Genomic DNA, 12,143 nt, shown 5'->3' on the forward strand with positions numbered 1-12,143 from the left:
GAGTGCTTTGGACTAAAAGCACGGTTAAAAATCCTTTTTTCTGTACTCTGTATTCCTGTATTCGTCAAAGTTTACGACATTGCGCGTGTCAATAGGGTCACTGCTAAAGAGTACTTTTATTTATTTTAACTTCTCTTTTATTCTAAATTCTCATAAAATAACATTGTTCGTAACAGTGTTTTTCTTCTAAAAGAATATGTTTTCAGAAATGTTCCTTGTATACTTTAGAATATACATTTTGTATATCTACGTTTTCTTCTGTACATTCATAGAGAATATCGTACAGAGTTTCCGCGTGAACTTTGTTACCGTGTTTTATGGTTAAAAATAGTATAAGAGTATTATATGGACAAAGGTTCTTAAAAGCTTCGTTAACAGGTTAAAACAAACGTAACGCGAAGATTATAGAAGCGATTTGTTTTTAGCAAGAAGAATGTGTTGCACATAAAATGCGCATAGAATAAATCCTATTTCGGCAAATCAATTTGCCATAATAAGCATCATGCTACATGGAAGTTACTTCTACTTTTAAAATTTCATTTTGTTTTCCAATTATATGGAATTAAATTTCCCATGCTTCTCGAAATTCAAATTTCCAAAAATAGCAAATCCTTTTATCATATCATAAATCTGGTACACTGCTCTGCCCTTAACGTGACGTTCATCAATGCAACAATCGATAATTCTCTAACTATTTGTTCTACATATACCAAAGTAAGAACACGTTCAAGTTTACTTCTCCACAAAACTACTGGCAGATCAAGTTCGTGAATTTCACGAAGTACCGTAATAACAATACAAGTCCAGCAACGCCATGAGCGAACGTTTACACAAAGACAGCAGTAAAACAAATCCGTTTTGCCTGGAACTCGGTAGGAACAGATCAAGGGCTACGCTACGTAATCTCGGCGGGAGAGTCGTTGAATGGCCGCAGCGGCTCGGTATTGGTTAGGAGTGGCGGTCTAGCGGCGGCCAAAGTGAGTTTACATCGCAGTTAAGTTTCGCCTTAACGCGATGCCGAACTGCCTTCTCTCCCTCCATCACGTGGCAGTGTGTGACACGCGGATTTACCGACCATTTGGCAAATGAAGACGAAACTGCCTCGTAGATTACTGTGACCGCGATACACCACCGACAGCTGGAACCTCTAACGTGTATACCGGGCTTCCTTCCAACGTGATCGAAGCGATCGTCTGTCGGAAGCTACCCCCTTCGAATGTGTCTTTGTCTCTGCTTAATAGCGCGTTTCGTGCTCTGTCTCATTACACAGTGCTTGAATGATTTAGTTGTTAATTGTGGTTGCTTTCATACACAACATTGTCCTCGGAGCTGGGTCGTATCGCGAATCTTTTTTCAATAATCGGAAAAATGTGAGAGGAAAACGATGAATTGTTTAAGGAAGGTTGAGTTTCTTTCATAGAAGCACGCAGTATTTCTTTTTAATGTGACTGAATTCCTTATTGAGCAATAAATAATTTGGAGAAAGATTTGTTCTGTCTCCTAACTTTCAAAATATAAAAAATAAAGTTTCAACGCTGAAACTCGAAGACTGCGAAACATTTTAAATTTATATTTGTATTATTTTCCACACAACTCGTTTTTCAGATAATTAAGTTTAGAGTAACAGAACGATCCACTGTGTACGCTTTATTATTCGTGACGGATTTCAAATTTACGAGAGAAAATAACTATTCTGTTTTTTTGTTCAGGGATCGAAAATTGTCATTCTATAAAGAGCATATCGAATATTTTACTTTGGAATATTTTGAATGTTTCGTACATGAAATATATGTATACGATATGAATTTTAAACGACGCGACTTCGAAGTGACAATTTTTTATTAACTAAACGCCCCCTTTATCTCTTCTTTGTACAAATATTTTACAAAAGGAACTTCTTCCTTTATACTGCATTTTCAATCGGAAGTGGAATTAATTAGAAGCTATGGTCAAGTGTTTACCATCTGACACGAGTCTAAGAAATTTATCACATTCTCCGGGATTACTGCCGAAATTGGGAGAAAAGGGAAGGTCGAAGTATCATTTTCCTTTATTGGAGGAAACATCGGTGGAATTGTTCATGAAGCTCAAAGCCATAAAAGGGGAAGAAACAGTTCAATAGCGGTGTCACCATTCGCGTCATGAAATTAAAAGCTTTCTTTCTCAATATCAACGCAACCTACCAATTATTCCGATTTATTGAACTAATAAACTTCAAGAAATTTAATAGACGAAGATTTAATAATGACCTGGTACGATGACGAATAACAGTAACATTAATAGTTGAAAGACATGCACGACTACTCGATCCAAGAAATTTCGAATTAAACAAGAGAGTAGTAATGAAATATAATATTTTATAAAGTTAGGTAAAAAACCCACATTGAGAATCTCACGAGATAGGCTGAAGCATTTTCGAACCTAGAAATAGACGTTGCAATCGAGTTCGCAATCACTGCAGTTAGAACTACGTCCTCTCTTTCTTGATCTCAAACGAGTCGCTTTTGGAAGATCCAGCAATGGTTCCGTTTGTCTTCAATCAACTGGTGCTTTAACCTGTGCAGACGGGCGAATGTGGAAATTCTTCTCTGTAATCAATTAAACGGTAATTTCTTCGTTCCTTTTGTTTTCCTTTCGTCAATTGGCGTAAAGTTTCCATTCGATGTAATATTGTCAAAGAAGCAACGGGAAATTCAAATCATCGTTAATCAAATCTTGTTTATTTCTTACTGTTAGAACAAGAAATATTAATTTTCGTCGTTATAGTTAATTGATTATTGTTCATAAACAAGCGAACATAGGATATTTGTAGATATCATTTTACATCTGGTGTTTTTATTATTATTATGTAAGTTATTATGTAAGTTACTAAATGAAACGGTATAAACATTCATATGTAATATTCGTACATTCCTGCAAACACAGAGAACGAACTTATCAAAGTGAATTTTAGTAAAATTTGAAATTTTGTCCTTTAGTAAAGTCGTTAAAAAATGCATATCCTTTGTAGTTGACTGAACACAAAAAAATTGCAACTATTTAAAACTCTATTACAACTTAGGAGAATACCTGAATTTTCATGAACAGTACGATTGTTGCAAATTGTTTGTTTTACATGCAGATACTTTTTTTGAGTTGAGTAAAAACAAATGAAACATCGAATTGGAATCTAAATGGATGCGAATACCATATCTGAAGTACTATGCAAACAAGCTTTTCATGTAAATATTTTTTTAAAAGCGACTAAAATTTTTATATGAAAAAATACGATAACAAAAGTATGTTCTTCAATTTCTTGAAGTGTTTATTGTTCAGTTACATACCGGACATCGAATAACGCGTTATGTACGCTTGTAAGTTTAAGTAGAAATATAAAATATCGATGATCTTTCTAGAGAATAATTAAGTCATAGAAGATTAAAATTTGCAAAACCGTACAACGTGTTCGTTTGTTTGACCAAAAATAAGATTCACGCCTGTGTTGATGAAAATATAATACATTAAACTGAAATTTCGTTCATTCTGATAAATATGAATTATTGTTTACATTTATTTTAATCAATCAGCGAAAAAATTTTTTCATTATCCGTACGATCGTTGATTGTCAATGTATTCGATTTGTTTGAAAATTACACGGCGTACATATATTTTTCATGTAACATCGACTCACCCCTATGCGTCGCGGTTTTTCGATCTCACGGAAGCAAACAAAATTTATGAGTAAATCGTTTCACCGTAACGTTATAACCTCATCCATCCTCATCGATTATCGTTGCTTTTAATATTCTCTCTCTCGTCCGCGCGAATCAACATCGTCCCTGAGTGCAGTCACTTTTGGAATACATTTCACGTCATGGTTGTTCGATAATCGTTTCGTTCAAAAACTTCAATTATTCGACATCCTATCTGTACGAAACGTGCACCAAGCTTAATCACATAAAATTTTGCTTAATAATTCCAAATCTTTCGGAAATTTTTAAAGAACTGTTGATATCGACTAGATTAATAACATACCTAAATATCAAACTCTTTCCTAGGCTATCACTGTGATTTATCTTTCCCTTTCTCATCTGCGACGATCAGTATGTTATAAATCAAAGTGGATGTTAAATCCCAAGAACGGAAGCCGTGCAATGGCTTTGTATAAACTTGATACAACAACATATAAAATTCACATAGTTTCTCAAAGTGTCCTGTCTAACTTTTCTATTTCTATTCTCGGGTACATCTCAGAAGATCAAGTCAAAAGTTGGAAACAGCTTAGAACCAATTTCTTTCCTCTTTGACAACTTAAGTATACTTTAACTCCAACATTTTCCGCTGAAATTATTCACACAGGAATTGTGCGAAAGCTAATGTACGAATTTAAAAATAAGCTCTCCAAATTTTCTTTTTCTTTTTTTTTTTCTTTTTACAAAGGACATTTTTTACGTTTTTACTACTAGACATAACTATAGAGAATATCACAAACGCATATCGAGAAAAATGCAATTCGAAACGAAAAAATCAAGCAAAAGCTGGAACACGTCTGACCGCGTACGATAGTCTAACGAGTTTGCAGAGGCAGGATGTAATCACGATGGCAAAGGTCCCGATATTTAAATTCATCTTTATCCGTGGATCCGATCGGAACACGGCGATCCGTAACGAAAGTTAACGAGATGGTGTTAATTAAATCCAACACATAGAATCTCTGGGCTGGTGGGAAAATTCGACAATGGACGCGCATACAGGACTATGTATACAGTCACACACGAATACATGAGAGGTTGTGATCGCGCATAAAGGCGCGTGTACGCGCTTACAGGAGAGGCACAGAGAGCAGGATCGACGAGCAGACGAGCGAACCGAGCTGGTCGGAGGTTCGATGAATCGATGACCGCTTTTAGTAATGATGTGTACATGGCAGGCGGTCCTCTCCCGATGGAACGTCCGGGGTCAGCGTAGTAGAACGCCGCGCTGGTACGTTGCCTCGTGTGTAGTGGCAGCCAGAGTTTGCCAAGGGGGACTTATTACGTCCCTGGAATTACCATATAAATTATCGCGTGATGAACCCACCGGAGTGCGAAACGGTGCACGCTCCGGCCTTTGTCGAGGTTTCGGTTATGGTTAATCGGCCACGCCGTTTAATTGACATTCTGCGCCACAAAATACCGCCTGTCCTACGCCTCGTGTAATTTTCTTCGTCTCTCAACCGCCGCGAATCGCCGTTCGCTTCCTCCTTTTGGCAAAGGGCGATCATCGATCGAGTCGCGTCATGCAACTTGACTTTGCCCATAACGAAATGGTAGACGTTGTCTTAGATTTTGGTGGCGTGATTAGATCGACAGTACAAATAGGCTACATTATTTAACGAGGAAAAAATCATCCACTCTTTCCGACTCTTCCGACATCAAACCGCGTCACGTTCGACGAAACAGTTCAACCTAAATACGTCGCGGCGTCTCACGTGCATTCGATGCGCAATGGTGGCGGCGTCACGCGTGCCACGGTATATGTAAAAGGCAATCGTGGATTCCGCGTGTCGCTTACAAAGCAAATTTAATGACGCACGTAATACACGCCGAGAGTGTCTCGCCACGGAGAGACGTGATTAGCGGTTATTCAAATTTTCACGAGGAGAGCATAGTCATCGAAGGCGGCGAGAAGGAAGAACGTTCAGGGAGGAGAACCGAAAAGGACGTCGAGGGCTTCATCGACGAGATTACAGACAGACATAATTATCCAGTATGGCGAGATGACGCGAATAGAAGGCGGCAGGTACGGTGTCTGAACGTTTAAGATCCAAAGCGTGGCCTTCCTGTTGACGAGCGTGGGGGATCCACGTCTACGAGGCACGATGAATATGCAAAATTCTCGGTGTCGGTCTCACGAACCATATCCGACGACGGTACGACCGGGGCCACGGCCTATGTTTCATGCATTCAGATGCCCTTCTTACCATCGTGTCGTCCAGCTTGGCCGTGGAACAGTTGAACAATGTCGCCGGCTGTCGCGTTCATTAGGTGCCGTTTAAAAAGTCGCTCGTCGACATTTCACACAAAATTCCCGCCACGAGCAGTGCCATGCAAATCCTGCTCAATTCGCGCGAACACGGGGAAACTCTTAAAGCCTTTTATAGTGTGCCTCCTCTAAGACTGAATTCGTGGCCTGAAACTCCGAGTGCCACTATATTCTCCAGCCTAGGTATTACGACGCGACGTTTCTCGCGGTTTTACGTCCTGCACACACGTTCCACGGTATGTCCGCTGTGAGCGAGTGTGCGCGCGTTCGTGTGGCTCCCTGACTTTTTAACCTCTCTCTGAGAGGCTCCCGCAGACTGATTTATGTTTACCAGGGCCGAGAGGGAGGTGGAATTCGGTGACCGCTTAACTTGTTCTCGTTCTTTCACCGTTCTTGGAAACTTGTTTGCGTTATCGTCGCAGAGGAACTTCGCTTGATGTTCTTTGAATTCGATTAAAGAATTCTTGAGCTGGCTGGCGGGCTTGAGTAACGGTAGTTATTTAACAAGTGGCTTAAGTCACGAAACGAAGCATTGTTAGAAGGTAGGCACGTGACAATGTATTTTAGGAATGGATTTGCTTCTTACAATGGATATATTAATTACTTTATATAATTGATATATCTCCTATTTTCTTTACAATTACAAAGATATTATACAAAACAGTTTCACTAAAGTAAGTACACTAGAATTGCTATTTGATAATACACGTTACAAGTATCGCGAAAGTGTAGAAGATTAAGTGTACGACGATTTTAATTGTAATAAAATCGTGCCAGTCTTTTTGTTCTAATATATTTCCGAAGATGTCAGACGAGGAGCCTGGAACAACGATCGTAAGTTCAGCATCGGTTAATAAATCCCTGACAACGCGCGGCTCGGCTGAAACAATCCCAGCCTCCGGTTCTGACTCCTACTTTTGTCCAGGAAATTAGAGTCATCGCGACGTTGTTTGCCCGACGAGAGGCAGCGGCGTCATATTTCACGCACGAGCGAAACTTGAGAATCGTAATTGAACGCGAGAGGAAACTCCCTCGTGCTGGGAAGGAGGGAAGATTCGTTGGACACATCCGACGTCAAGACGAGCACAGGCATTCGGGAAAAAGTTATTCTTATTACCAGGCCGGGTCACACGTGTATATTATTGCCAAGAAGTTATCTCGGTTCTCCGCGACAACGGACCAGCCCAGAACGTGCAACTTTTTCGATACTTTCTTAACGACGATCTCGCGTCGCTTTCATAACCTGCCGTAGACATGCATTGTCTAGAATTCGGTCATCTTTGGCGATTGTCGTGACGCCAGTATAGATCTCTTTTTACCGCTATATAGACCGGCGACGTCATATTAGCGTCATACGAGTGTGATAACATATGGTTAGTACATAATAAATTCGTAGTTTCATAAACTCAACTGAGCGAAAATGTTTGTACCCTTAAATTTAAAATACTGATAATTTTCCGGAGAATTTAGCTTTCTATTTCTAAAACTAGCCTTATGACATAATGCGTATCGTCTTTTGACGTAACTGCAAAGTCATGAATGCCATCGGGTAGTAAATTCAATTCTATTCGCCTCTACTTTTAAAGCGCTTGGTGTTTGTTAAATAATTTTTTCATCGGATTTTTTTATCAGTTCGGAAATGTTTCGCTAGGATCCAAGGAAAAGCAACGAACGTAAAAGATCTATCAAATACATGTTTCTTACGAGGTAACCTCTTCCTGGAAGATATTCCTTAAGAATGGGAAAGTAGTTAAAGGGGGCATCACGCGGACCGTTTCATAAAAGAATGGATGGTCCTCTTTTTCTTTATATACAAAGCCTAACGTTTTACATCGCAGGAAGAATACGCTCGCTATGTATAGTCAGCAACTGCGCGACAGGATCCCGCGTTAAAGTTTTTATATTGTACAAGACTGTCATATTATCGGCCGTTAATGCCACGTGTTATAAGTTATAGCAATAAGAGTGCCCTACACGGTTGAGTAGTCCGCGTTTATAGCTCCTTATGAAAGTGTTCTATTAAAAGGACGGATGCCGTTCTTAATATGTGAAACGAACAGTGAGAGAACGATGGTCGTAAATGATGTGCCATAAAGTGCTTTATTTTGTAACATCATGCAGAATCGTCATTGTGTTTTTCGATAAACGAAGATTGCTCCAAAATCGAAATAAACGCAATTTATTCACGTAGCAATTCTCAGCTCGTCATTTTTCGTTGTAATATTGAATGGACAAAATTTGTGCGATTTAAATAGGTTTTGAGATTTTGACGCACTATAATCGTTTCGTGATTTTTGCCGCTACTCGCGTTCCTTTATCGTCACTGGGAAATTATTCAAAATAATTTCAATGCCATTTTTACGATATTTCGAAATCATTGAGGATTATTCGTGGTCGGTCAAAGGTCGTTTCGAGGTCAACTCATTTTAATGCACTTGTAAATTATTTGGAATCAGGTTGCCAATATTCATAGTGTAAATAATCAGTTCGTCGTACTAAAGATATATCTAATTCGTTTACGATTAATCAAATCAATCGTTTCAAAGTAAACTAATTTCCATGGAATTGAAAATTACTCGAAGGCACTGAAGCCACTTCTAGTAACATCTAATCAATTAACCAATTCCGTGTCACGCTACGATTGGAACTAAAAACCTGCCTTGCGATTCTCCGAAGTCAACAGACATCGAATTCCAAACTAATACCACAACAACGATCAAACTTCGATTGAAGTGAGTTTCGAGTCTCGCGAAATTTTAGCTTCCCCGCTACGGAGGTGTACGTTTCTGGCGGGGGTTGAGTAGGGTTCGTTAATTCGACGCCAAGTTTTCCGATTCACTTACGGTTTGACAAGTCCGCCACGTTCCGAGCGCGCCTACACGCGAGCGAAGAAGGAGTAGTCTGAAGAGTCGGTGAAACAAAACATCGTAAAGCACCCTCTCGTCTGTAGAGGATGCGACCTGTTAGCCCGGCATTCAGGCAAGTGAGAAAAGTGGCTGTTAGAGGTAGCCGGCGATGCATAAGGACTCGTTTCCAGAGGACAAGTTATCCGTGCCATTGAGATTTATTCGAGGTAACCGTTCATGTTACGATACATGTGTCAGCGTGTAGAAAATATCTCCTAAACTAATTGTTTTTTTTTCATACATAATTTAACATTTTTATTATGAAAATGACGAAGTTGCGTCCATTATTACATATGCACTTGTTGATACGTCGAATGTCTGATTAGTGGATAATTCTATATATACATACCTATGACGCACAGATGGTCTGACTAACAATTGATTCTACTTATGTACATGACACCGAGACTGCCTGACTAATGGTTAACTCTACTGACGTATACGATGCTTTAATTGTCTGTCTAATGGTTAATTCTACTACCGCATATGGTACGTTAATTGTCCGATTTGCAATTAATACTACTGACACATACATCGTGTCGATCGTCTGACTAAAGATTAATTCCACTTACGCAAACCATGTCCCGATTGTCCGACTAACTGTTAATATTACTGATTCATACGGTGCGCCAATTGTCTGACCAACGGTTAACGGATTGTCTGACGGTTAATTCTACTTACCCGTATGGTGCATATATTGTCTGACTAACGATTAATACTACCTATATATTCGTGTATGCTATAGTGTGCATAACGTTGCTAACTTGAGCGCTTAACTTTTTCCAACGAAATTTTTTCACATTTCTAAGAATAGCATGGATGGTCTGTTGAAAGTAATTTAAAGTTATTTTACTATCGTATATATATATATATATAATATTTCGTTGGCGAACGGCCACGCATTCGAAACGAACAGCAGCGACGGAGTATCACGTTCGCGTTTTTTGATAAACTTTCGACTAACGGGAATTTTTAGTTGCTCTTAATTTTGAGGCCGGCTCGTTCTCGCACCACTGCCTCTCGTTCGCCCATCCTCCCGGCTCAGCGCCGCTGAAATCGACGTGGTTCAAGTGGTTTTCAACGTTCTCCCAGAACCTGAATATTTATTTGCTCTTCCACAGAGATGTTGACCCGGAGCGTTTGAAATTGAAACGAACGTGGCAGCCGATGGTTTCTGGACCGTGTAAAAACCTCCGGTGTAACCGACGGATGTACGTTGCATGAACATTTTTTCCCGCACCTCCTTCATTCGGTGTCGGCTTGTCTATTGTTACCAGTGTGGTATTTACTAAGCTTGCACAAGTAGTGTTAAATTAGATAACAAGTAGAAATGCCAGATAATTACCTACAGATATTCTGTGTATAATGATCAAACGAAAACTGAGGATACGATTGAATGTAATTCAAATCATTTTTATAGATGAATTTTTCGAGATGCTCCTTTAATAAAAAGGAAGTGATACGAATCCCTGTTCAGAATATTTAATTACTCGGGTTATCTCATCTGTACGTAGGACAGGGTTCCAAGATCGATAGCAGCTTGAATGTGTACGGGATCGGATAATTGAGTGGTGGATACCTCTCGAAATTCCCATGGAGACGTCCTCGTAGCGAGTAGCTCTCCCTTGATTACAGAGACAGCTGATTGATGCTTCGGGGTACGATCTAGCTAGCTCGATCGACCACCTTAAGATCACTCGCTGTTCTTTGGACTATGAAATTTCGGTTTCGATTCACCGCCGCGAATACGACAGACGTTACGCGTCATCTATATTTCTCTTCTGTTTAACCCTTCCGTGATTGCGAAAAATCATTTCTTATTTATTGGCGAATGGAATGGATGGAATTCAGTTCTTCATTTCACCATTGGAAAAATATTATGTGCGTTACATTTGTGTCGTTGTACACTGATTTCTGAGAATAAAGAGACGAATTTTGGAGAAAATATATTTGTACAAGTACCTCTCAATTATTTTTAAGACAATTTAATAAAATACATTCTGACTACGTAGTGTTATCTCCCAATTTATATTCTACTATATATCGTATCCCGCTATCTTTCTTAAAGTTCCTTCCTGTTCAAAGGTACAAAGAACCGTTTTCCATTTTTCCCCAACTACCATCTCCTTCTGTATCTGAACGCTACGTACGTATAACTTGGCTACGAATTCCAATGAATTGAATATTCTACAAATTTGCACGCTCCGTTACAGGCAATTTCGCTGATGTGTATCCTTATGTTGGCAGATGCTGCAGTGATGGACGGTGAGGGTACGCTGGGCCGCGGTCACGGAAATGGGGGCCGTGGGCTGCGCCGTCAACGGTCCCTGGAATGGCGAGAGAGGCGCGGTTACGGGCCCAGTGCCCAGTCGAGCAGCGACGACGAGGAAAATTCCCGTCACGCCGTTGGAGCCGCGTCCGTTTCATCCGCCGGTAGAGGCGCTCGCAGCCCAGGCCAGGTCTTCGCCTCCCTCTTGGCGCAGCAGTATGGAAGTGAGTGATGATATAATTGATGTTTAATGCCTTGATCGAAAGCCTCGCACCAGCCGTACGGGAAAAAGTTTGGCGGATGTAGGTGGCCGGTATTCGTCGAGGTGCCTGTGTTTGGGCAAAGGAACGGTGTTTGATGGGAGTTCCCGTGAAACGTATTGGGAGGGAATTGGTAATTTATCGAAGGGACTACGGATTTCCAGGGTAGCAGCAGGGAAAAGTATTGCATCGCCGTGATTGATTTTATTCTGCCTGAAGTATCAGTTTCCTTTGTCCGTCTGAGATCCTTTGGAATTTCTAATGGTCTTTCTAATTGATTGTCCCGTTGGAATAAATAAGGAACAGTATATGTTGTCTTTTAGTGTTACTTTTCAATCGATCGCTTATTAAAGGAGGAATCGATAATTGATAGTAATTTTGAAAACTTATATTCAAGTTGTTCTTAATGAAGCGATGCTTCTGCGGTTTAAACAAGATTACAAATATCTCCAACTTAATGAAAAAAAGATACTTAAAAGAAATTAGAGCCGGCGATTTGAAGCAAAGTGAAACACTACAATAATTCTATACAAATATCTACAACCAGCGTAAAAAAGGATCTCACAACGAGAAGTACAACCGTTATCTTCATTAAGCGGAAACACGGTTCGCGACTCATCGAGCCCGTCCGCCTCCTAGACAAAAGAAATTAACGTAACGATTCGACTTCTAAGGCGTAGCTCTGATTGGATGACCCTTCGTTCG

The 12,143-nt window shown here is 40.0% G+C and overlaps 1 protein-coding gene across 6 annotated transcripts in view; it reads left to right on the forward strand.

Moving 5' to 3' along the window:
- Positions 1-12,143, forward strand: part of LOC126915260 (teneurin-a) — a 695,244-nt gene that overhangs the window by 258,509 nt on the left and 424,592 nt on the right. For all 6 annotated transcript variants that reach the window (XM_050719759.1, XM_050719762.1, XM_050719761.1 and 3 more), the window contains one exon: positions 11,157-11,402. In XM_050719759.1, coding sequence (XP_050575716.1) covers positions 11,168-11,402 — 235 coding nt within the window. In that variant the 5' untranslated portion in view covers positions 11,157-11,167. The remainder of the gene's footprint in view (positions 1-11,156; positions 11,403-12,143) is intronic.

This window comes from Bombus affinis, chromosome 4, assembly GCF_024516045.1.
Source record: "Bombus affinis isolate iyBomAffi1 chromosome 4, iyBomAffi1.2, whole genome shotgun sequence".
Lineage (NCBI taxonomy): Eukaryota > Metazoa > Arthropoda > Insecta > Hymenoptera > Apidae > Bombus > Bombus affinis.